Source organism: Dendronephthya gigantea, unplaced genomic scaffold (assembly GCF_004324835.1).
Source record: "Dendronephthya gigantea isolate DGI-Jeju-01 unplaced genomic scaffold, DenGig_1.0 000012F, whole genome shotgun sequence".
NCBI lineage: Eukaryota > Metazoa > Cnidaria > Anthozoa > Malacalcyonacea > Nephtheidae > Dendronephthya > Dendronephthya gigantea.
The window spans coordinates 352,007-379,146 of NW_021163022.1; the positions used below are offsets into that span (position 1 = coordinate 352,007).

Genomic DNA, 27,140 nt, shown 5'->3' on the forward strand with positions numbered 1-27,140 from the left:
TTCAAATATTCGGTTATGCCAGGCTGATTTGAAAGTGAAATTGCTTCCAAAAGAAATTAGCCAGGCATAGCAGAATGCATATGGTCCCCCTCAATTAAGGTTCGATTGAAACCATTGGTAATTCATTAGCTGCTAAAATACTCATGCCAATCCGACGGTACCTACCTAATTTTTGGGCAAGCTGTGCCCGTCGGTCAGTCAGTCAGTCAGTCACTGGCAATAACCCGCGCACAGGCGAGAAAAATTGGAAGGATTGTTACTTTGTTTGTAAAATATTGTTAAATTTCTAGTCTAAAAACAAGAAACTTAATTTGTGCATCGTGGTTTGGGAAATGTCTACAAGATATATAATTACTGATGCATGGAAAGTAGTCCTGATAAACATCGAGATAAAGCTCTTTACTTGACTTCTAAGATAATACCTTCAAGTTCCAAAACAATTTGTTTATGTGTGAACAGTGAAAGGTATTAAAATGGCTGCCAATTTTGGTTACAGAGAAGTAAAGGAGGAATGTGATTCAGAGAGTGAAGATGGGGATATTTCTCCATTTTTGTTGACACCAATTAGTTTCAGATCTCTAGTTGGTCATGATGATGAAGTAAATGCATGTTGTTTTTCTCCTGACTGGACCAGGCTGGTGTCAGTGGGGGATGATTGGGTGGTTAAGATGTGGGACACTGCATCCGGAAAGCCTGTTTATACATTGACAAGTCATAAAGGTGAGAGTTAATTGAAAATGTTAACTTTTTGGATGTCTTTGCCATCATTTGTTTATTATACCTAAGTTAGATCCTGGCTTCCAGATCCTTTCTAAACCCTGGGCTCAGAATAATGACCAAGATACCTATATAGCGTGGCCTACATATGGGCGTGGTCAGTATTTACTAAATGCCTCTTGTCTCTACCAACTCTATGCAATTCCCCTTGTCAAACGCTGTTCACCTTGTCAAAATAGTGGGGGAACACCGTTCCCCATGTTCCCCCTGCAAAACATTGCTGTAAAGACTCCCTATGTTCTGTCCAATGATAGTTATCCATTGATTTTACCATTGACATGCATTGCTAACAATGCATTTCAATAGCACTTTTGAAGTAATTAATAAGCCAAGAAATGTGGCCAGTCCAAATGATCAGAAACACACATTTCAACTGGTCATTATCAGTTGACATGAGCCATTATTTTGAGTCAAGCTTGATTGTTGTCAAAAGGATTGACATCAATTTATATTCATTGCTTGATTCATTGCAAGTGCTATGATGACTATGAGTTCTTTGACATCTTTAAGGGTCCATAAAGTGTTGTTGTTTTGCACCCAGTGGAGATATCTTTGCAACTGGATCTTATGATCACAGTGCAATAATTTGGGATGTTGATACAGGAGAAGAGATTCATAAGTTGCAAGGTCACAGCCATAGTGTGGAAACCTGTTGTTTTACAAACAATTGTTTATGGCTTTGCACAGGATCATGGGATTGTTTGGCGATAATTTGGAATGTTCAGGTAAAATGACTTTCTTATTTTTCTGAAAAGAGATGACAGGGAGCATAGAGTTTGGGAGGCCACAGTTAGTAGGCCTAATTATTTTTTAATAGTTTACCTCATTCCCTGTTTTTCATTCACATTTTTCATTTACAAATTTTTCTATGAAGGCTCTCTGTAGCATGTTATGTATGTGCTTTAGCTATCCTAATGGCCCCTTCAGATATAAGAATCACTCCATAGTCACTGAATGAGGATCGATTCATTTCTTTTTCCTGATGTCCAGACAGGTGAAGCTGTCTATACCTGCTCAGGCCACACAAGTTCTCTTCAATGCTGCACATTTTCAATAGACTCATCATACATGGTAAATATTAAACCATTTATTACCCAATATATGTGTCTTGCATAATGACTGCAATTATTTAATGATTATGGGTTGTTCCTTTAATGCCATGTAAATTAACTTACTGTATTTGCTTCATAATCTTTTTTTAATTGATATTGAAATATATATATTATTTGGTACAGTATATGAGATAAAAACTCTTCAAACATGTCAGGTGAAATCGTTTATAATGGCTAATAATAGTGTCAAAATTATACCAGCAATCATAGTATATATTATGTAATATTTATATAGGCATCAGGATCTTGGGATTGTTCTGTCCGTTTGTGGTCATTAGATTTATCCCTCGTTCCCAAACCGGAAGTATTATCACCACCGTGTCATGTTCTTCAAGGTCATAAAAGCAATGTAAAAGCTGTTTCATTTTCATGCCAAGGTATTTTGGTGAGTTTTATGAACAAAACCTTTCACTAACTCAGCCACTTCGTTAGGAATGTGGCTGGCAATAAATTTACATTAGGAGCCTTCGGAAATGAAAATGGGCAACATGACAGTTATTTAGCTAATATTCCAATTTCAAATTAGGCATCTGCCTCATGGGATTTGACAATCATCTTGTGGGATGTTAAAATGAGGTGTATGAACATAATTTTGACAGGACATACTGGTTGGATTCAGGTAATCAGTGATGTGGTATACTTCCCCTGATGCAGTGTCTGTGATTCTATGATACATTTTATAATGAAATGTTTTTTCTGTTTTAAAGACATGTTCATTTTCACCTAATGGTGACACTTTGGTGTCTGCAGCAGATGACCAAACTGTAAGTTTATTGAATTAACCAAATTTTATTGAAAATTAAAGATTTATTAACTTGAATGCCTATTCCACTATTTTAAGGTTCGTATTTGGGACGTTGACGATGGCAAATGCATCAAAGAATTAGAGGTATTGAAATGTAAATTAATTATCAGATTTGTTAAAGGTATATATACTGTTAATGACTATTAGACAAATACTGTATATACTGATGAATTAGGGCATCTTCATTCTGATTATCTATGAAAATTCTCTTCACCTTAATCCAAATTATTGTTTTTGAAATTGATGTAAACAATTTGGTTGCAGTTAAAGTCTGTTTTTTTCATGTTGCAGTGTGACACAGATGAAATACATACATGCTGTTTTAAACCAAATGGTACCTTACTAGCATCAGGGTCTTTGGAAACATATGAAACAGAGATTTGTATTTACTGAAAAATAAATTATGTTCATAAACTCAACTTGTGACATCCAAACAATAAAAAAGGTAAGAAAAGTTGCTTCATATTGGATTTTTCTATTGATTTTAATATTTTGAAACGTCACAGGTGCTCATTCGTTTTTTATTTTTTCATAAATGTTGAAATAATTTGTAATTTTCCCCCCAAAAGCACTGCTTGATCATTGTTTGTTTTGATCAAGGCCCAGTTTAATGGTCTGGAACAATTGTTTGCAATGATGCATTATTTTTTCCCCATTTCACTGCCTGGTTTTTTACAGTAGCTTTGATATTTGTATTGTAGTTGAGACATTAATTAACATCTTCATAGTGATGTTTGTGTTTCTCTCTTATTCAACAAATAACAACAAACAAAAATACGAAACATTCGCTGATGTCGTTTATTACAAACTTACACCATAGATAAATTGATTATATATGTACATGGTAAGTTAATTTGGAGGGAAGAATTCTGCTTAGCCTATCATAGTAGAACAATTTTGTAATTGTACGGGCCAAAATATATAGAAAAATATAACACTGGGTCAGAGAACATTGCGTGATTCGTATAAATCGGCTGAATGTGGGAAATAAAAGTTAGAAATATATATCAAATAGGATTGGAGTGATTAATTAAGACTTAGATCCAAATCTCTTCCTTCATTAACACTGTATCAATAGACTGTCGCAGAACTACAGTAAAACGTCTGTGAAAACAATGTTGAATATCTGGTTTAAAACGGTTCAAAACTGATATAGCCCTCAAAAATATATTTGGATTAATTAAAAAAAGGTGGAAAAAACATACATTTTCACAAAACCACTTGGACATAACACGATTTGATCTATAGTAACACGTAATATTTACAAACAATAATATCATTATAGACACACGCATTGCCAACCAACAATGTCAATGAGCCGTTTTAAGCAGACAAGTTATAAACGTTATGTCATGAACAAAGCCTAGGTGTTTTTTGATAAATTTAATCTGGAGTTGTACACGCACTTTATAGCTCGCTGTTTTAATTACCCTCTGTAGAATTAATTTGGTTGTCAAAATGTTTTAATTATTTCCGGTTGCAACCAATGATTTGTTCATAGGGTTTCTATTGTAAAGCTCTTGCTGTGTTCCGGTTTATTTAAAAAAAAACATTTACGAATATTTTGTACCTGGTTGTCAGTTGGTTTTTATTAAACATATATATATATATAGTTGCATGCGGGAGAGGCCGCATTGGTGCAGGTGTTCTTAGAGGTCATAGGTCCTGAGAGGGAAGGGGGACTTACAAATTTATGTGATGGAATGGGTAAATAATTTTTCACAATCCTCGATGACACGGGAATTGTTCAAATTTGGGGATATTTGGACTTGCCTTCATGACAAATTTTATTTTTTTTCCTCAACCTTCTAACAGAATAAACATTTCAAAGTTCAGTATATGAAACTATTTAATGAAATGAGTTTCAAATTTTGGTCAACCGCAGTAGCAACAAAATTTGATGAACTGCTGATGAAGTCTTATCTCAGAGAGCAGATCTCTTTCTTTAATGTTCATTAGCTTGGCCAGCTATCATTTATCTCTGCCCATAAAACCACATGATCATAATATTGTATGCCGACTCTTAACTTATCATCCTACTTGATGTTTTCATTAATGAATGTGTGTCGTGATAGTTGTAATAATTCTCTAATGAAATAAATAATTCAGGACTCAAAATAGTCTCACGGGGAACAATTAACTAATTCTATAATGTTACTAGTATCTCAGTGGTCTACATGTATCCAATACCTTATATCGTATATTGCTTTTGGTTCATCAGATTCAAAATTGTGGTAGGCCATTGGACGAATCCATTGCATCGCTTCAACAGTTCAACTCCCTCCCCGACTCCATTATGTGAGTATGTACAATAACATTTTTGAAATAGTTTCGTCTAGTTTATTGCATTCAGGATGCCTTCTAAGTGCTTTTACCCGTCAATAATTTTTGTGAACTGAATATCACATAAGCATGATGAAAGACAGAGAGACCAGAATAATTAATATGTCCTATATAGTTTACCTATATTTAGATATGGTTTAAGTCGCGAACTTTTGCAAACTGTTTATTAGCGACCGAGTACTTTAAACTGTACTTTATAACTTTGTGAAAATGCTAGAAATTGTGAATGTATAAAATTCTGGTCAGTGAAATTCACTTCTGACACTTCACATCACAAATATGCGATGAGCAACAAAAGCATGATGTAATTAATATCCTCATTATGAATACTTCTTGAGATTATCAACTTGTGGTGTGAGTTATGTGATTTTTAGTGAAAACAACATCGAAAGTTAAGAATTTTGATGCATCACATGTTCTGGCCCTTGTACATGTAATGTGATTTAGAATTATATAAGCCTTTCGTACCTCCTGCTTATAATAAATTGGTTATCCCTTTCTGCTTCATTCAGTCTTAAGTAGGAAACGAAAAAATATGTCAACGTTTTATTTCAATAATTGATTATTGTTCTCAATAAACGCAAGATAATGTTAAAATAGCGAGATGTTCAGATGTATACACACGAATCGTATGAAAAAGGAGAAAGACTGAAAGAGAAGTTCTGTCTGCGTTTGCAAATCAAAGCAGTTTCGTCCAAAGCATCACACTGCACGGATGCCAACAATTAATTCCTAAAGATTCCCGTTCGATCCTAGAATGAGATTGAATACAACAGAAAGACATAGGATACATAAATATTTTTCTGGTGTTTTTGCACATATTTACATCTATATATTAATTGTCATCAGCATGAAGTAATCCTATTAACAATTGCATGATGCAGACGTTCCGTCTTAGTGGCTGATTATTTCAGAATGGATTCCTTTTTTGTCGATATTTATATATCTGTGTATTGTTGACGTCTTAGTAAATTCATTCCTTTGAGAACTATATTAATATTTTCGTCAGGTTTTTCCACTGATAAACCTCGAACACGCGACGCTTAATACATTTTGCTCAGAATATATATAAAAACCTGAACTCTTGACTCTTACTGCATGCACGCAAGCACCGAATACTGGTATGAAAGCACAAAATCCCTCATGAACGTATAAATGATTATCATCTGGAACAGTGCATGTAAGCATTTGGATTTTGGAATATTGAAAACGATATTTGTTAGCACATGTTTACGCTAGTATTACCCTGTCGTAATTTTCAAAACGCTGGTTGATGCATGCAAAATCCACAGTTTGTTGGAATGTTTTAGTTTGGATCCCGCACAAAGCGGGAAATATGATCATGCTTGGGTCAATTTCTTTCATCTTTAAAATATCCTAAATTGAATTTTCACTTATATGTCCGCCTGATTTACCGTTACCAACCTTGTACCCAGATCTCCTCCTTACAGAGCTCGGTCCTCCCACGTCCTGCAGTCCATTCCTCTTAACTTAAGAACCTCTGCTAGCTAGGCACATATATATAGCCACCGTTCTTTACTAAGTCTACTTAACCGATTTTCCGATTTCCACATGTATTCGTCAGCAAGCTGAAATCTATTTAGTGATTTAGTGCTTGAGAATTAAAACGAAATTAGTTTTGTGTATCAGTGAGGAATGATGTGTTCCTTCATGAAATTAAAACGAATATGAAATTCACAAAAGACTAAACATGCCCGTACATATACGAACGAAAAAAACGTGATGGCGATAAAAATCTGAAATAACTATCTTGTTACAGCAAAACCATGCAAAGGTCTGGTTCAAGAGAGTCCAGGTCTTAGTTTTGATCTGAAGTTCAGGTCCAACTGGTGTCCGTCTCTTGTCTCAATTAGTTGTGACTGGCAAATGTTGATTTTTAATTAGGAGCCCGGTAATAAAATTGATCGAACCTAACAATAACATTACTTCTATAGTATGAATATATTATTATTTCAAGCTTATAATAACCCTTCAATCCATTTTCAGACACTGAATATCTCGTATCTGCTATATACCTATATATTAAATAGTTTATTCAATAGGTCAGAAGAACATACTAGTGTATTTTAGAGATGAAAAAGCTGAAGATATTTATTTCCCCTGTCCTATAGAACAATGTTTAGCTTGTCTCCCGTAGCGCGGTACATTAAAGTTTCGTTGAGAAAAATATAAGCCTATACAATTGCTTTTTGGAACCAGCAGTTAATTGATTGCCTACACCTGAGGCGAAAATATATAGGCATTATTTCACTATCGCCATCTCCGGTGGTGTAATTAAATTCGGGAGAAAATTGCGCTCTTAATGAGGAGTGCCGGTCGTATGCGATATTAATAAAAACTAATTATCCACTTGAGTCCATCCACACGAACTGACAAGCGTATAGATAACAAGGAGAGCATCAAATTAATCCCGATAGATTGCTAGCAAAGATGATGTGTATTCACTCATTTTAACCTGCGTTATTCGAGTGACGGAGGGAGATATTTTATTGTCACAGACGGATTCATATAGTGCCCTGTAATACACCGGAACAATAGTGTTTATATCTTAATAATCTACGCTTGCTGACCAGCTCTCAATAACAAGACAAAGAACAGACACAGGTTTGAAGGTAGGCTTCTTCATTTATATCGTTTTAGATGATTTTGAGACGATTTTGAAATCAGTATACGGTATGTGTTCGATAGTTATAAGCATTAACACAAGTTACGCGCAGTTCATTAAGATTCGCTCGTGTTTCAAGACTATAACTTAGTATAAGGTTTTAAATTACTGAAATCTCTTCTATATTGTGAATCGAACTTTATAGTCCCGTTGCACAGATAGATTCACTTTTATTTTCTTAGGACTATTTTCTTATTTCCATATTGGTCGAGTCTTCCGCTGAAATAGTCCTGTCATATGGAGGCGTCAGGCAGTAAGTTACACTCAAACCTTATTTCATTTGTATTCTTTATGTCTTTTATGATTGCCTTATAGCACTGTCTCCGCGAAGTATACGTTATATTATGACATATAATAACATGTTATTGTCTCGATTGTATAGTTTAGCGTCTAAACATTTTATATATAGATGATATTTGACCGTATATGTACGCGCAAACGTTTCATATTATAAGGGCTTTATTTATAATTGTCGGTCGCGCATTATTTTCGACTTTCGTACTCCAGAAACCACTCATTTATTATGCGTTGTGCTTATTAGGTTTGTATGGAATCTTCCGTATTGCGGAAATCCTTCAGAGTATTTTTGGAACGAAATATTAAAGTGCATACATGCGGCCATTCACTCTCATCCAATAATATATTCAATGATGGAAAATATGAAAGTTAACAATTACTGGCTAACTATATAGAATATATATTTACGCGGTATTTGTGATTGTATGTATACTGTATGTGTATACAGTATATTTAGCGAGTTTACGTTGTAATGGCTAAGTATTTTTACCTTTTATCCGCTATCTTATTTTATATGGATTATTCATTAGTTATTTCCTCGGTATTTTATATTTATTATATGCTATAAGCACTATTGCACTAATGTTCTAGAGCACATCGATCGAGTTACCCTTTCTTGGATCAAAAATCTGTTCTCAGTGGAGAGGTCAAAATAGTCCATCCAAAAAAAAGTTTTCAGTTCTTAATGATATATTATATTCCATATTCGCAATGTACACAGTGTTGATTTTATTTCAATGGCTTTGGCTGCCGTATAACATCGAAGCACTATAAACTTGCAGGGAAATGTTCGCGAAATGAATAGTTTTATTTGGTGATTCTTCTCTTTCTGAACATGCTTCATTAGCCGACAAAGAAATGAGTCGTAATCGTAATATTAGTCCGTGAAATTAGGATTGTGTTCAGTATTTTCTGTGTCTGATTCAATAAAACACATCGTAACATCGTGCAGAACTTGCGCTGTGTTTGCCTTGTGTGACATGTTAAGTCACCTCTATAAGCTGATAACTCTCAATATTGGTTTTTCAGTTACCAAGAATAGATGTACACGCATATTTGCTTACTGGGGATTTTATTTTAAGATTTTGCCAATAGTGGGGTGAGAGTCTTTGTACTAAATCATTCTTATGGCCTGTACCGTGCTTTCATTCACTCCCATATTGCAATACTTTGCTAGCGGGTGGGCCCTGTTTTATAATTAATTTACTATGTGTTGATAAGTGCACAATACGGACGCACAAATTTTAATTAAGTATTTTTTCTCATGACCCACATTCGTAATTTCCTTTAATATCACTGCCCGTCAACAAACATTACGATTTAAATTCGTACCCAGTCCATGGTCTAGCCATTGGCCACGACGGACATGACTGTGCGCTGGCTATAAAATGCGACATGTATGCATGCATTTATGTAACAGCAGAAATAGACTACGTCGGTTTTTAATTCCGTATATGAATTGTCGGGAGTTTTATGATATATTTCTGTGGTTGGAGTTACGTCATTGCTATCTTCTACGATGACTTATGGGGGGCTTCGCCGAACGAGCATGTATAATTATTAGATATTAAAAAACTGGGGTTCAAATGTTATAATCATCCATGATGTGCTATATTCAATTTTCCCTGTATATAAAATTGAAACGTCTTCCGACAGACAAGGCATTATGTTCACAGAGGTGCTCGTCGAGAGAATACGATGTGTGAATACGTTCCGTTCTTTATATGTTTATCAAGATCCCCTCCATTTAAGATTCCATAATCCTGAGCAAAGAGATAATATTGAGTGGAACATGAGTCTGAATAAATTCGATTTGTGACCGGAATATATAGTCGAAAAATCTGAATTTCAATTACTCCCTTTATCAATGCGCCTATTTATTTATCATTTATTTTGGAAGAAACTAGTTATTTTTCTCAGGTTGGGGGTAAATTTAAACTTAACTTTCATAATTACGGTGTGGTCATTGCGCTGACCAAACAATGTCCTGAATGAGCAAAGATGTAATGACGTGGATATCTTAACGGCATGTGAGCGGCTCCATGATTGCTTCGACGCCGAACAATGTTCTTTGTGAAAAATCATAATTGATGGAAATATAGAAATCTGAGTCAAATCAAAAGAAATCTGAGTCACATCACTTTATTCTTCATAAGTTTTATTTTTTGCACATTTTAAAATGTTCCAGCCAGTTGTTTTATAATATATGTTACATGATATTGTATGCATTAGAGTTCTGTCTCATTCTACCTTAAATTATTAACTTTATATCATATATATACAGTCGCATAATCCACGAATATTCAAGAAATTATTATTATAAATGAATAATATCTCATGAATTACATTCATGCATATTTATAGAAAATAATATTATTTTTTTCAGTAATGATTGTTAAAAAATTTCTCTATTTTTTATATTTTGCTTTTTTCTTTATTATTTAATGTTCCATATATATTTAATGCTTCTATATACGTGTTGTTTATAAATTATTAAAATAAGTTATTTTTATTTCGGTCAAACGGCAGTGTTCAATTCTTTAAAAGCTTTATTTCAATATTTCAATCCATACTTCAAGATGCACAATCGTTTCATAGTAATGATTTTGAATCAGACTTTTTGACTAAAAATCTATTCATACCAAGAGATATCATTTCTAGTATTTTTTGCCTTTGATTGAAGCAGACCTATTCAAATCAGCAATCAGCCTTGCTGAATATGGAAATTAATTATTTCTAGCCTAAATTAGAATTTTAGTATTTTATCTTTTCAGTAACAATTATTTAATTTAGAACTTTCTAATGAAGTGTTGCAAACTATAATTGTCAGTTTCACAAGCTTAATTGATTGCTTTCAAACCTCATTATGTTCTGCTTGTCACTGGAGGCTGGCGAGTTTAATAACAGAAAGCAATATTCATCCATGCATATGTATGCCGGACATATGCTAACGCTTCTTGTGTATATTCGTTGTACATTTTTCATACGAAATCGGTCGTGCAAGTATGTGAAATCTTGATCCAGAACTTTTTCAGATAATATTCAAGCTAGTTTTAAAAACACATGCACGCGCTGACGTATATAAAATACAAAGTTTCTTTTCAAAATAAATTTTTGGTGCGGAAAGATATATTTCGTGTGTGAAATTGGAACACCTTAGTTGTCTGTATCCGGCAGTTTTCTTTTAGAATCTAAGATTTATAAATCTTTTATGTTATGAAATAGACACAATTTATTCAGATTCTACGTTGATTAATATGTGCACAGGAAGAACTATGTCAACTCTGCCATATATTAGAATATTATTACTACGGAAACATCAATCTAAACAGATGATATAATATATATTGTATTATTATTAATATATACAGCAGAGAAATAGATTTATACTATGTGGATCAACTGAATGGTTTGATAAATGTATATTTCTCGGTCGGTGTTATAGCATATGCACTTTCCTTCGTTTGTTTTGCATCCTGTGGGCTGAACATCGTAGGAAGTGTACAAAAATGATCTATATAGAACAAAAACAAACGCCCTCTCAATATTCCAATCAAGCAAACACCAAATCAATCTTTCATATTATGTCAAACTGACCAGGCCATAATGAATCGACTCTGAAATCCAATTTCCCCAAGACAATACACTCGTTTGAAAGATAATTAGTTTTGTGATATTATTTGTTTGTTATTTCGAGAAAGGCGGGTTAATTAACAGTGTTCCCATTAATAACCTGCTGTGTCAGCCGTTGTAAGTATGTTTAAAATGAGATTTTTCACAATGTCCATATTCGGAGGAGTAAAGAATTTGAATCACACAGCCGTGTACAGATGTGCTCATCCAGTAAGGCTAATATGGAACTATACGATGTACTTTTCTGATTTTTAATGTAAGTACTTTCTCTATCAGACATCACAGGTTTTTTAACCCGGATTTCTGATTTATCGCTAGTTAAACTTGAAAGAGTTTATTCGTCTTTCGCGGAAAACCCTTCCGAAGTTTGAAAAGCATAATATATTGTATTATTGTATGACATTAATATATTTAGGCGATGTAGGTCAGGCGGACGAAAGAGCAAAAACATATACGATTTAATTAAGCCCCGTTTACACTGCAATCTATTTATTAGCAGGGCCGTAGCTAGCCTGTTATAGTTGGAGGGGACATGTCGCAGTGCTCGGAAGCTTTCGTCCAATTGGATAATGCTTTTTAATGCTTTCTAAAGAACGAAGCTATGCTATTGGTTGAAACAGGAATGTATTGTAAAGTTCAGCCAATGAAAATCATTCTTGCGAGGAGCTGCGACACTACCCAGGGAGTTGGAGGGCGTGAAACAAAAATTTCCGAATTGCATAATCTTTTCCGAATGTCAGAAATGAGTAATTACGTAGACTGTACTATTTTTCCAGCTTTGACATTGCCTCGTTTTCATTTGGCTAGTTGCTCATGTTTCGTGTACAGTAAGCACCAGAAGGAAATGCTTGTAATTCACCATATGATCTAAGAGAAATGCATTCGTGCACAAATTGATAATCGTTGATAAACCAAAACATTCAATCTTGACATAAAGCCGGAAAAATAGATCTTTTATTCTCAATCGGGTCATGTTATTCGAATAACAAAATTGTTTGTATGAATTGATTTCTTGAAATTTTCTTTGTTCAATGTTGTCGTAATTTTCCGAATATTATATCAGCTCTCCCCAATACCCCCCTCGCTACGGTCCTGTTGGCACGGCACGCCTAAAATTAGTATCTTGACCTAATTTTATCTACCAACATAGAGGACGAACAGAGATGTGCATAATTTCAGGTATATCGTGCCAATAGATTGAGTTTTGTTTAAAGAAGGCTAAAACCAAAACTTGAAAGTTGTCAAATGCAAGTCAGCTCCTCCGGCGATGAGCCTACGTGTCTACTAATACGAATCACTGCCACGCTTGTTTCTTCAAAGAACGAGCTATACGTGCAGCGGTGCAGGAGTGGGCGAATACTGTGTCTGTAATTCTGTTCAGGTAGTGCGGGGATTGTGAAGGATATTGCAGGGTTGTTTAAGGGTACTGCGGAGTTGGTAGGAGTATTGCGTGTTTGCTTAGAATAGCACGGGGTTGTTAAGGGGATATTGCAGAGTTGTTAAAAATGCATCTGAGATGAATTTTGGCACGGAATCAAACCTATATACCATAACGAGAAAAGCGAGTGATCTAATTTATAAATTTACAAGCTGACTTTTGTAAACGTCTCTTGCATGTCACCTGAATTACCACTAAATATTTTAATTTGCTAGTAAATATTTACGTTTCATCAATCACCATCTCGAGAAGTGTTTTTCAAAATTCTTCCTGATTCGGCTTGCAAAACGATCGGCAATTTTGTTTTTGATAAGCTATCCTCCCTTTATGAACTGTTTGTCCATCTACTGTCAGTGGATATAGTTCAAATAAATGAGATTACAAATTAGATATTACAATAGCCCTTTTCAGCTTGTATGCAAATTTGAAATGGTTCAAATCACATGGTCTGAAATGGTGACGTTTTATTGGCTATTCCATGATCACAACATCTGAAATGGTTAATTTGCATGCAAGCTAAAATGCATGGTCATTTATATAGTTGGTTTTTGCTGAATAAGGTTATGAAACGTATCATGTTGCTGAAAGACGCCAGAAATTGTTCTAGGTTTTATTCATGATCTTCCAAGTGAAATAAAATGATGATAAAAAAGCTACGTAATAGTACGACGTGGCACCTGTGGACATTATTTAGCACGAGCAACTTCCCTTTTTACTTCATATGAAAGTTTTATGTCAGAGTTGCCACCTGCATGCATTTCATAATTTGCATAACTATATACATGGAGTTTTTGCTTGCGTTTATAGAATCTGAAACTCGTACTCTTAACGTGCAATTTTTTTAAAGTATTACGGAAAACTAAATTTTCATATATCAATTACGGATACAGCTAGCTGGATACAGTTTTTGAATCAGGTTGCAGTTCTCAAGTTAAATCGTCCGCCTTCGTCTGCTTTATTATTCACAATACTGTGTTATTGATCCAGGGTGATCACACAATAGTTCCTTGTATATTGGAGAGATGACATAATTGCCTAGAGAATCTATAGTTTTTCAATGGCTTTCATTGCCGAGTGAAAGCTTTTCAAATCTACGAACGCAGACGTGACATGAAAACAGTTTTAATTGCTTGCAATCAAGTTTTACATTGTTTTATATGCATATGCATATAAAACTCACTCACTTTTTTGCCGACTGCATGCATGGAGACTATATTTTATCACTGTAGTAAAACTATCAGAATAACGACAGATTCTCTTGAAGAATGAAGTTACTTCGTGATTAATATACGTCGATTATAGTTTTGCCGAATGCGTAGGGGCTGGTTGTTCGAAATGTGTTTATAGTTTAAGCGGTGGATAAGCCAAAGTTTAAAAATGCTCTCATACATTTTGTGAATGACTGAAACTACATTTTATGCATTTAATATGTACTTCCAATGACAATTAAACTATTTACATCGAATTATTTCAGCTCTGTTGTTCAATAAATAGATAGTTTGGTTTTCCATTTTTAACTTATCCACCGTTTAAGCTAAACGCCTTTCGAACAACCGGCCCCAGAAATAGCTACGAACAACAAAATGAGAATATTATGGGGAAATGACGCGAGCATGCAAGAGGGTATGATACCTTTCTTTCTGCGTAAATACACCATCGATCGGAGTATATTCTTTGATCAAAATGTTTAAAAAGGCTAATTTTACTTTAGGCTTCGAGCATAACCTGATGGCGCCATCAAAATTTCCTTCGTGTAAACCAACCTCTTTTATTTATTCAAATTAATGTAACCTTTACTCAATTCCAAAACAACATGTGATTAATGCATGGTATAAGACAGAATTGCTTTTAGAAACTATTAGCGTCGATATCGTGACTTCAATTCTGCATTAACTAGGTATAGGCTATTAATATAAACTGGACTCCCATCTCTTGTAATCATGAACATGCAGATTGGAATTTTCAAAGGTCTTATTCCATGACCATTTCAAAGACCTTATTTCATGAAAGGTCTCTTCAAACTTCACGCACTGCCTCTTCATGATAGCTCTTATAGTTCCAGACAGTGTAAGGATCATCTCTTATTGGCTAACAAGCTGACTTTCATTTACACTGGACGCCTCAATCCCTCCTAAATTGTTCTTTGTTTATAATATCGATTTATCAGTTGCTGAACTGCGTGTTCCTCTTAGCGGTACGGTTAGAATAAGTATACCTACCACATTCGAAAAATCCAGTTGTCGGTAAAAAGTTTGAGGGAGGATTAAATGAATTTCAGGAATGAATACTATCCGTGGTCTGGAACCATATTTAGGTATTGAAGTCCAGTTCTTCAGATTCCAGTTCATGTCTTAAACTAAAGGCAGATGGTTTGGCGCCAGGTTGAGGTTAATGGATGATATTATTAAAACAAAATTGTTTTTTAATTATAACTTTTAATGGAAGGCATGTTAAGTGTTAAAGTAATTTAACAAATGCACTTTGGCAATAAATTCTATTTTAACGTTAATGGTCTGTCAGTTGAGTTGTGTCTTGCGAACATATTTGTATGATATTGCTCGGGCGAAATTTTGTTGCGTATAAAGATGCAGAAATGTAAAGGTAGGCCAGTGTATCGGTTTGTACAATGATATGTATTATAATGTCGATGTTAAGTGTATTTGCGTATTAAAATTTTGATTGGCTCAATTCAAGAGTAAAATATTAAGACATTGCACATTTGTGTTTTTTATTTCGGGGGGGGGGGGGTTATAAAAGCTTATGCAGATTCAAGCCATCCAAATTTGAACCGAGTTGTTAAGGTTTTATTTTCTGATATGCATGATGTCCTGTATTTTGCCTAAACTGGCTGTAGAATAGATCTTAAGTGAATATTCAGCGTATTTGTTGTACCTTCTACCTAATTAGCTTGAGAGTCGTTGTAAGAATATTTACTCCTATTGATAATGAAGTATAGGCATACACTTGCCTTAAGCTCCGTTTACACTACACTCAATTTATCCGCATGGCACGCTATGCTAGCCCGGGCACGGATGAAATAGGTACGGGTACCCATTTTAGCCGTGCCGTGCCAATAAATCGAGTGTAGTCAGTGTAAATTACGGGGCTTTAAATGGTCGCTTTTTTGACTTGAATAATTCCAGGCTAATCATAAAACTTCAATAGTTGAGATTAAATGCAATTTTTGTGTGTTGTCCAAATTGAACACAATGCCCCTAATTTGTAGTCAATGTAATAGTGCAAAGTAGGATTATCCCAATATTATGACACAGTAACATGATGGGTGTACTAACACTGCGTGCAGTAGTGTACAAATGTCAGAGACTATTAGTATAACAGTTGTTGATTTAGAGACGAAATAATATTTGCTTAACCAAACATGAGAATGATTCACTTGAACTGATGCCTTATAATGCTGCCTTTATAGCTACGATCGTGATAACGCAAGGCCATTTGTGAATTTTTAAGTCGAAACGGGAAACCTTATAGGAAGCAAACACGATAAATGCTCCAAATATTTAGATATCTCCCAGGACGTTCAATGTAAATGTCTTTTCTTTCGTTTTACTATAATAGCAAAAATTTAACAGTTGGTCAGTGTTCTTTCTCCCTATAGCTAGTCCCTTTTGTCAGTGCGCAGAGAAAGGAAAATAACCTTTGGTGTTTACTTCAGTCAACTGTTCGTTGTTTTTAATGAGGTGAAATAAATAAATGGAATCGCAGAGGAATATTCCCAACCTGTCACAGAGGTCGTAGACATAAGACATTTTGTCATGTGCATTAACTTCTGTGTCACCAACTAATAGCAACTAATAGCAAATACCAAAGCGTTATTAAAATGATTATGCATATCAAAACATCCCTTAATCTTTCCATGTTTAAAGAAAAAACAATTCCAAGCTATTTACTTCCCAGTGTGACAACGTTTTAACCAAAAAACACGAGAAAAGACAGGGTTTTGATCTTGTTAATATTGTAGAAATATAAGAAATGATTCAACCTAGGTTTGGTTTGCATGTGGTCAATGAGTCACAACGAGGACTCTTGTATATAAAGACTTCTGTATATATGATCCTCATTGCATGGAACAGTTCATAAGAAGTATATTATTGTTGAAGGACCTCCAGAGAAAAAATTTTGAAGAAAATGTTTCTTATGCGTTTCCTTCTACCAACCCACTTGTCTAAATGAACCTTCAGGGAGAAAAATTGTAATCGAGATAGTCCAATAATTATTGCATTTTTCGATTAATTTTACTATTTTTGTAGTTCTTTGTATGTAAACGAAGGTGATGATCTTTACTTTGCCGCTAAGAGCTATTCAAACGTATTTTATATATCCCTAACATGTTCTGCGACGTGTGACGAGCCTTGGATGGCTTTAATTACAGTGTTAATCATGACCCTGCAGCCTTGCCATATCTTGGTAGGCAACACGTCGACAAGATCACTATCTACAAACAACAGATGGTGTAAACGCAATGTTTCCACCCCTCTGTCACAAATTTCACACCCTGGTTTCAAAGATAACATGTTATCAGTTTGTACAAGTTTTATTTTGCCAAAACGCGGAAACGCAAGGGTTAAATGTGTCCAAACGTGAACACTTTTACCATCCATTAGTACCACAGACAGACAGTCTGGGCTTTTGATTCTTGATAAACAATGTCTCTAATCGAGTGAAGGACATAAGTATAGGTTTTACGTTTAGGATCACGAGTAATTAGTTGAGCTTTGTTATAACGTTTTTAAAGGCAGATCTCGAAGAATGATTTCATAACTATCCGCATGCCTCACGGTATCGTTTGTTAAGTATTCATGTAAATTGCTTGTGCGGTCGTGCGTCTTAAATTAATTGAGATGACAAATTGTGTGTGTTACCGACTCCATATAGAATGTTCCAACATAACAGAGGGTGACGCGGCCGTTTCTTCAAACAAAACCCGTCGAATGTTGCTTAACAACTGCTAAATATATACAAAAAAAAATTCTCGATGTTTCGAACTAGGGGCCCTTAGGTGGAAACGTCTTGAAGTGTTTTGGCGACATTTGAAAGCAGTTACTAGACTAGTATAGTTAGTGCATGATGTAGAAGGAGTTGTCTCTGAAGAATTTGTACAATGATCTCAAATTGCTCTGAGCTCACGTACTTATATTGAAGTAACTTTATGTTCTACACAACTCAAAACCGAGTAGAATATATGTATATATAACATGTTATATGTGACAATAATAATAGTACGTATAGTCAATACCAAACTACCCTAAACTTCGCTTATATTAATGTATGTCTCTGTGCTTTGAATTTGAAATTGAAGTCGAAGTTATTTAAACTAAAAACGTTAAGTATTTACAATAGATAGCCACATGGCCGGAATGTTATCGCATCATAAATAGAGTGAACACTTTTAAACCGTTCACATGAGAAAGTCTTAATGGATATGCCACAAATAACAGAGTTCCACCCGGAGAGCTTTGCCCTGTGATTGGCCAAGACTCTCAACACTTAATTATATTTTGGGCAGCTGTGAGATAGTGCTTTTTCAGAACTTTGGTTATAATTGCTCCGAGTTTACTTTCGATTAACAAAAGTGATAATGACTGAAGTTTACAGTAAAAGGAAGATTGTTAAAACTGGACTGTAGTTCCTGGAGTCTTGTTGAAGAATTCTCCGGAATGCGTGTTATACAAAAAATTGTTTGTTACAAAGAAACAAAGAAAGGTCCATAGAACCAAGCGCTTAATTCTCACCTCGGATTTTGACATCAACTGGGTTTCCATTCTTTATTTCTGACCCGTAACGGATCGCCAATATAAGTGAATACTTCTTTCTCACGAACTCTTGATTAAATTTTGCTTGGATTTCGTTGATGACGCATAGATTTTAGTTTGAGATGTATTAAAAATATGTAGTATGATACCAGAAAATGCTTCTGGAAAAATCATCTTCAAATTATAAACAGAATGTTGTGAATTTTGATCTCAAAGATAAGACTCGCGCTTAGACGAACCAGCTTTTCAGTGAACAATCATTTGCAGACGTTTTCTCCCCTGGTATAGTCGTGATTTCAGTTAATATTACTACTAGATTAGTTTGGTTTTCAGCACGAAACCACCGTCCCAAAGACCTTCGTGCATGGAAGAGAATAGTTTGGAACCAATAACCTATATTTTCAACATGAAAATAGTTACATACAGATAGTTACAACTACCATTATTCCGTAATCCAGTCAGGAATCCGGTAACGGTACGGAACCTATTATTATGTTCCACCGACTAAGTTTAAAGAAAAAACTTGGCTGCAACGCTTATTGCAAATTAGCCCTGAGATTGTAATTTAACAGAATTTTTTGCTATGTAAACTTAATTCATATTCAAATCGCGTATAATTTTGGCTGCATGGAAGAATAAAAATTGAACAAATTATAACATTGCCGTCCCTTTTAGAACAAAGAACTATACAAGAAACACCTAAATTAGTCTTCCATTTCGCACCAAAATAATTTTGCTCTTTTTTAAATTTGAAAAGCTTTTAACTCAGGACTGATTATCGATTTGCGTTAAATCGTTTCTAGATGCGTGGTGTCACTGCCTCTTGTGAAAGAAGAGGCGTATCGGTGTTTAAATGAGAGAAAATTAGTGGTAAATTGCTTTTGTGAAAGTCAAAAAGAATCGCGCCTTTAGTCGCGTACACAAATGAGAATTATATTGCTCGTTTTTGGGATGACTTGCATAAAAGTGTTCTCATGCATTGCATTGCTTTTGAGGTGAACTTTACGATTTGATGCGGTATAATGTTAAGAGTTGTCAGTTTTTTAACGACGCTGTGTTGTATAAGTGGTTAGTCGCACAAATGTTTCATGAATTTCATTATGTATATGCCCTATAATATATAAAGTAGTGTAGTTTTTAGTTGATGTGAAGATAATGACATGAAATTCATTTGTCTTTCACCTCGCTACTGCTTGAGGACAGTTTCTATAAAGTGTGTCTAACTTCCGCAAGCACCAAAGACTAAAATCTGTCTTCCGTTTCAAACTATCGTAAGATACCTTACTTTGTCCTTAGCGTGTTCTTTTGTTCCAAAGTCGTCGAGCTCTACCCGCGAGGTGCTTAGGAGACAAATAAATATATCTGCGCTTTGCAAGATATAGCTACACGTCAGTGACAATGAAATTATAGGAGAGACCATGCAGGGATATAGAAATAACGCATGTGGGTCACGTATATTATTATATAATATGAGTACTAATATTATATACATGCATGCACATCATAGTTTAGTAGGTTTAATAAAATATTTGATTTATAAAGCTCTGTAAAATATATATCCACGTATAATCTTACTCCCAAGTAATACCTCTTAAATCCCTGATTTATAAGTTCCTTTGACTTTAATCATATTAAAATGATCTATATATATAATTTGCATTTCATTATCAAAATGAGATATATTTTTGTACAGAAAACCTTTTGCTTTTATGTCGATGTCCGTGTAACCCGGATTATAATTCAATTTGTTGCAATGTGTTCTATATGTTGCTGAAATATACACCATAATGAAATACCTCAACGTATTCGAACTGCCACGTTAAAAGTATAATTTCATAACGTTGGTATACATTATATATAATGTTAGGAAAAATTGAAGCCGGCAGCCGGTAAGATACAGTTTGAAGAAATATATGGATTATAGGTTTAATAATATGAATTTCCTCTTCTCACTTAATTACTTTATGGAGAAGCGAGAATCGTGGAGGCGTTTACGTGAGTCGTGTTTTTCTTTTGGCTTTGCAAAATTATCAGTATATAACGCTATATACTGTTAGCTAAGGCTAGAATATTTGGAGCGCAGAACCTCTCAACGTATAACTGTAGATTTAAGCAAAATGTGCGTGAAAGCGAATGTTGTTACAAAAAGTAAAGTCAGTGAATTTTATTGCGCTTTTAAACTATATATTCTATTAAATTCTATTAATATTGACAGAGGATTAACTGTATAAATATGATTGAAGCCACATATACATATATAGCGAGCAACAAACCTTAACGATGCTCCCACGACCCTCGATACCTTTCCACGACCCACGACGCTTTTCCACGTTCCACGATGTAGCTTCAAACTCCACTGACAAAACATCTCGCTAATGTGTTATTTAATTAATTCCTAAGCTGAGGCTTCGATATATCATGGCAATAATTACGCGTTTTGTCCAAGCGATAAGGTTTCTAACTTAATTGTGACTTGTGACTTCCTGGGCCAATCAGCGTCTTCTTGCTGTCCGATTCAATTTGATGGCTCGCTTGATTAAAGTTAATTTAGACCGGAGCTATGATGAGCACTTCTATGCCGTCAAGTTGTTATCAAGATTATTATATTTAACAAACAGACACCGAAGTTTACGTTCGCAGTATGCTTTGTGGTTGGTGATAGCAGTTAGGACGATCCGTCTTGTACACTACAACAACTCTAACACATCTTCCTCTAGAAAACTTGTTATAGCTGTTCTGCTTAACTATAATAGGAGAGGAATTTAACAACTTTTAAGCGGTCAGAGTTGTATAATTTTAGCTCTCAAATGATGCAGTCATCGGCGCGCAGTAAGTAATATTACTTTGTTTTCATCATTGTATATTTTCACTGCAAACCACATCCTCTGAACATATTTTAACTGAGCTATCGATCGTGTACTAAGAACGTGCACCAATTTATCCTACTTTAAAGATCTTGTGTTCGCGAAATAAGTAATGTACATTTTGTTCATAAGGCTATAATTACGTTCTATTTCGCACAGCTTTACTGAAACGCGTTAAGGAACACATTTTACCGTATCTATATAGAATGGGAATATATTCCCATCGAAAGCAAATTTTCAACTGTATGATGATAGTCAGGGCGCTATCAGTACTTGTTCCTTCTTCAGTCATTTTAGAGTTTAGAAAGTTTCACTCTGACAGTCAAAAAATTCCAAGGAAATTCCAAGGAATAATTTCTGTATAGAGCCTCAAAAGTGCATGTCTGAGTTCTCGGAACAATTATCGACTCTTAGTGTAAGACTGTTGTATATGACTGATCTTTCCGCACGTCTTATTAGTTTTGAGGCTATTTAATATAAATGCGAATGTTGACTTAGCGCGCTAGTTGTCCAATAAATCATGCCCTTTCATTAATGCTTTTGTATGCGTGGCGAATTTGTTTAGAAAATAGCGGTTATTTGGCGTACAATATATTGCGCTGTACTGACGGAAATGTTGTTATCCATAGTTCCCAATTTTTATTGAGACCTTACATATTACCGCTCTTCTCAAATCTCTATATAAATATATATATGTGTGTGTTATATAGTTCAAACAGCCGAGGATGTTCCACAGTTCATATCTATCACAACTACATATAGGATTTTCTCTTTCTTTTGTAAAATTAAGTTAAGTTTCGCCTATTCCACTGGTATTTTCATAAGCCATAGTGCCTTTTATATATAATGCGAATTATATCCGTTGCGGTCAATACGAAATTAGTAATTTCGTTGAAATGTTTTGAAAGATGCGGCTGGAACGCGGATTGTTGCATGCGGGGTAGTTGTACGCCAGCGCTATGTGGACGCGGTATTATGGTGCGGACCGGGTGATGTAAGAATAACATGCAGTAGCTGTATCATGTAACTCAGTAACTCAGTCTTCTGTTCTAACTTATATTGTGATTTATGTAAACAGATTTCATTCAACAGGAGTTTTCTTATCCCAAAATGATATAACCCCAGCTTTCAAGCTATCACCCTATTTTGTTGTTGTTAGCCTTTTTTATATTGATTGGAATGCCAAGATTAAATTTTCCAGTTAATATAAAAAATTGGATGGCATTATAGTACAATGCAGATATATACACTAGACTGGATCATCTATCATCATCTCATACATTACAAATGAACTACGTATTCCTTACATGACGTTTTCAGTGAGCAATGCCTGAAGAAAACGAGCCGTAAGTTTCATCACGGAGCGACTGCGTTCCGTGTGCGTAAGGACACTGATTATGCCTGGAGAATTTTTAACTAAGCGATTTTGCATGGAAAGAAATAATTTTTGATATTGATAAACCTGAAAGCTGAGCGAGCAGATGTATTAATTATTTAGTGAAGATTTTCTAAAGCATGTATTTTAAATACTGCTAACGTAGCTGTTATAATAGTCAGACTGAAAAAGACGTGTATATTTTAAAATCATCACTCAGATAAAATTTATTCATGTCTTTGTTGTAGATCAATTGGATTTTAATTTCTAGGCTGTTATCAGTTAAGTTATGCAATGGAAGTAAACTTTCCTTTTGTTTAATTTTAGATATGGCTTGTGAGAGTAAGGCAAAGAGTTGTGCTGCTTGTGGACGAACCATCTTGGAAAGGTTTCTTCTGCATGCTGTTGATAAATATTGGCACATGGAATGTCTTCAATGTTCATGTTGTAATGTAAGGCTCGGTGAGGTCGGAACTTCGTGTTTTTCAAAAGGAGGGATGATTCTGTGCAGAAATGATTATTTAAGGTATGTACACACAATGTATTATTTGACCAGACTCAGTAAACTGGTATACTGAATAAACTATTTCATGCATAGAGCATGCAACATCACAAAGCTATAATTCGTGTACGAAAGTCATTCTGCATGAGTATTATGATTTGCGCGATTTACTACAATACAAGAAAAGTAACTATATATATAGCATTGCTTATATGTATGGCCGTAAATAGCCCTATTATATGCAGTTCTAAAACTGAATTTTTTCTTCGTCAGACGATAGATTTCTTCTATATAGATATTTCTTTTAATATTTCTAAATGGAAATTTTAATATCGAAGACAAAGGGTACACGTTCTTATTTATTTTTCTGTTCCATGCATTTGCGATTTAATTTTCTCCTTAATTAAAGCTTATAATTTAAAACACTTAAGTGTTTGTATTACCGACCGCTTTTAGGAAGAAAATTAAAATTCTTACATTCCCATCTTTCAATTTGGGAGATTGCACTTTCGGATTATTCAAATTAGTCCTTAAAATCGCACCGTTTAAACACATTTGTATATATTTATGAACCAACAGAAATGCATGCATTGAGCAACTGAAGTCTTATATAAATTTTAATGCAAATGTTTGGGTTTCTTCAATTTGCAATTGTTTAAAAAGCTCAAAACTTTATCTCAATTGCATGGGTATTGTCAGTTGGTTCCACTACATTTCAGAACAAAGTTAACTATACGTTAAAACCTGCACGCTTGGAACTTTAATAATACATATGCTTGCTTTAGCAGACAGGTTTCATTTGGCGAACAATGAGTTAATATTTTAGACTAATGAAAATACTCGTGTAACATTTCGTGACACGATGTAATTGGTCCGCTCTGGCAGATAATTTGTTTTTTTCTTGTTTTGGCAGAAGCTTAATGGTTTACTTTTCTATACGCAAAACCCATTAAGCCCAGAGCGTAATTAAATCCAAGAAATTTAATAGGCTTTTAGCAGTTTGTTGACATTTCATGTGTTTCTATTAGTGGCATGTGCTATTTTTCAACCACAGGGAGCCCGAACGTTAATAGATGCCTTTTCTTATCCACTGATCTTAAAAATTTTAACTCAGATGGGCATCTGCATGCGTGGCTAGCAGACAATTCTAGAAAATTCAAAATAAAACCATCTAAAATTTATTTCCTTCTAAAATCTGTTGAATATACCAAACTGTGGATGCCTGGTGCGCGTCGAAAATCAACTAATATGCATATTATACGTGCAATTCATGGGTATGGGTTATACTATGTCTGACAATATGCTGCAATTGCCGCTTTTTATAAAAACTCTTTTTCTGTGCGAGTGAAGTTAGATTGTCCTTCTTTAACAGTCAGCGAAAATAGAGAAGATATGCATTAAGATAGGACGTCGAAGAACGATCTAATTTTTTTCGAACACCTTTGCGCTTGGGCTTTTCGCGGCAGGAAAGTTAATGAAGATCAAACCAATATTTTTGACACAAGCAAACCTGAGTAAATAAGACTTTTTATTGGCAGCATCAAATAATTTAAATTTCTGTTGAAATTTCCCTCCTTGAAATGAAATGTTGAAATGATACTCGTACTTTTAAGAAATATCTTTAATTTTATCTCACGTCGTTTACGTCTACTATGATTTACCTAAAGTAATGTAGTTACGCCCAAAACACCCTTTTCTTTTTTATAACCGTGCAAGGTTTTGCCGCGGGATAAGTAAAATGAAAAATATTAATAAGACATATTTAAATGAGAAAACTCAAAACCCATTATCGCAGGTAATGAAAATGAATTTGTGTTATTAAAGTGGCAATTTTTCATTCTTATTTAAAATTTCAATTAAATTTAATAGCTTGTTGTGTTCAGCAACAGTCGGAGCAGTGAAACGTTCATTATAAAAGAGTTGTCCGCTGGAGCTGAAAATTTGATCGCGTTTTCTTTGAGATACACATAAAGTGTAATTGTCCTGGCGAAACTGCTTTTTCCCTGTAGTATAGATAAATAGGATTCCTAACAAAATCAGTAAAATATACGGCCAAGTTTGTTAGATCATATATATAATGGCTATAAATCCGGCGGTGTTTATGCAGTTTGTACAGGCTCCCCCTAACCTTGCAATATAAGATTTCAAGCAGAATATTCGTAGATACTTTTGGGATTAATATTTTCTCCCTTTGAGATGCGATCTGCGCATGTACGATTCGCCGTTATCCGTATATCCAGCCCCGCCGTAATAGCAACAAAATATATTGTCGAGAAACGCTTCAATTAAGCAAGTCGATAACATCCCTTGATAACTTATTCAATTAACACGGGGAAAATGTCATTTAGCAGATACAGAGGCTCATTTCGAATTCAAAAACAAGCATTAAGTTTGCGTGGTATTAAGTTTACTTAGCATTACTTTCTTTAAGAGAATTTGGAAACTTTTGTACAAAAGTTTTGTACAAAATTTAAAGGTGCAGGACACAGAGCTTTTGTCATTTTAAAAGAAGGCTTTTTAATGAAAAGTAAAATGAAGTGACAAAATAGAACAGAAAAGTATTAAAACGGCTGTGGCTTTTTTGTTGAATAATATTTACCACAACAAATACAAAGCAATTGAAGAGATAATGTACGTTCACTTCAGTAATTTGCCCTTATATATTGAATTTTTAAATTTAATTGTTTTGCGGCATTTGTTTGACATTTTTTTTGCCAACTTAAATATATTAAATAGTTGATGGGAACTGATAGCTTTTAACTTTGACTCAAGGTTTGAATTTGTTTTCCTGCCTTAAATCATTCAGAATTATACTGAAAAAATGTTTTGTACTAATTTTCGACATGCGTTTAAATAGTTGTGTATAAGTCGTCCGTTTTCTGTGTAGATTATATGGTTCAAGCGGTGCTTGTGCAGGTTGTTCAGAACCGATACCCGCGGGAGAGATGGTGATGAAGATCAGAGACAAAGCATATCACATACGATGTTTCACGTGCTGTGCGTGTCATCAGAGATTGGTCACAGGAGACCGTATACACTTTGTAAACGATAGAATATTTTGTGAAAGCGACTATCCCCTGGCTTTACGAAGCATGGCCAGCACTCCAACACAACAACAGCAACCGGTAAGTGGATTTCTCAGCAACAAAAACTTTCATGGCACTAAACTGCAAACTTGTCAGTGACTAACTATAGGTGTTAGGTGTTGTTCATTAACGGTATAACAAGTTACAACGTCAGGCATGTTTGTTTTCATATGAGTATAGTAAATAAATTCGCGTTCTAGTATTCTATATTTACAAACACCTACTATGTATGTCTGTTTACATTTGAAATTTTGCCGTGTTTATTTCGAGAGTCGCAAAAAAATCGCTGGAATGACAATTTGCTGGCCGTCTTCACTAAGGTTGGGGTAAACACTAACTAGGCATTCTTTCTGTTGCAGATATTTTGCTAGGTCTTGTCAGACTATCCAAAAAGAAGAAGTAAGAATACTGTCAAGACAGACATCTTGCTTGCAGAAAACACCCCTTTGGA

The 27,140-nt window shown here is 34.7% G+C and overlaps 2 protein-coding genes across 6 annotated transcripts; both read left to right on the forward strand.

Annotated features, from left to right (window-relative positions):
- The first annotated feature begins 244 nt into the window (after positions 1-244).
- On the forward strand, positions 245-7,898 carry LOC114518991 (WD repeat-containing protein 38-like). 2 transcript variants are annotated; one of them, XM_028539045.1, is made up of 10 exons: positions 245-720; positions 1,288-1,502; positions 1,768-1,848; positions 2,125-2,274; positions 2,416-2,508; positions 2,597-2,653; positions 2,731-2,778; positions 2,986-3,139; positions 4,916-4,992; positions 7,699-7,898. In XM_028539045.1, exons 1-8 carry the CDS (start codon positions 474-476, stop codon positions 3,085-3,087), a joined length of 993 nt encoding a protein of 330 aa, XP_028394846.1. In that variant the 5' UTR covers positions 245-473; the 3' UTR covers positions 3,088-3,139; positions 4,916-4,992; positions 7,699-7,898. The 2 variants fall into 2 exon arrangements, with proteins under 2 accessions (XP_028394846.1, XP_028394845.1); XM_028539044.1 differs by lacking the exon at positions 7,699-7,898 and having other exon boundaries at positions 4,916-7,269.
- LOC114518993 (LIM domain transcription factor LMO4.1-like) lies at positions 7,407-27,076 on the forward strand. Of its 4 annotated transcripts, XM_028539048.1 has the most exons (5): positions 7,407-7,670; positions 7,906-7,976; positions 23,429-23,627; positions 26,491-26,728; positions 27,049-27,076. In XM_028539048.1, exons 2-5 carry the CDS (start codon positions 7,961-7,963, stop codon positions 27,058-27,060), a joined length of 465 nt encoding a protein of 154 aa, XP_028394849.1. In that variant the 5' UTR covers positions 7,407-7,670; positions 7,906-7,960; the 3' UTR covers positions 27,061-27,076. The 4 variants fall into 4 exon arrangements, with proteins under 4 accessions (XP_028394849.1, XP_028394851.1, XP_028394850.1 ...); XM_028539050.1 differs by lacking the exons at positions 7,407-7,670; positions 7,906-7,976 and adding an exon at positions 11,813-11,909; XM_028539049.1 differs by lacking the exons at positions 7,407-7,670; positions 7,906-7,976 and adding an exon at positions 15,593-15,692.
- The last annotated feature ends 64 nt before the right edge of the window (positions 27,077-27,140 follow it).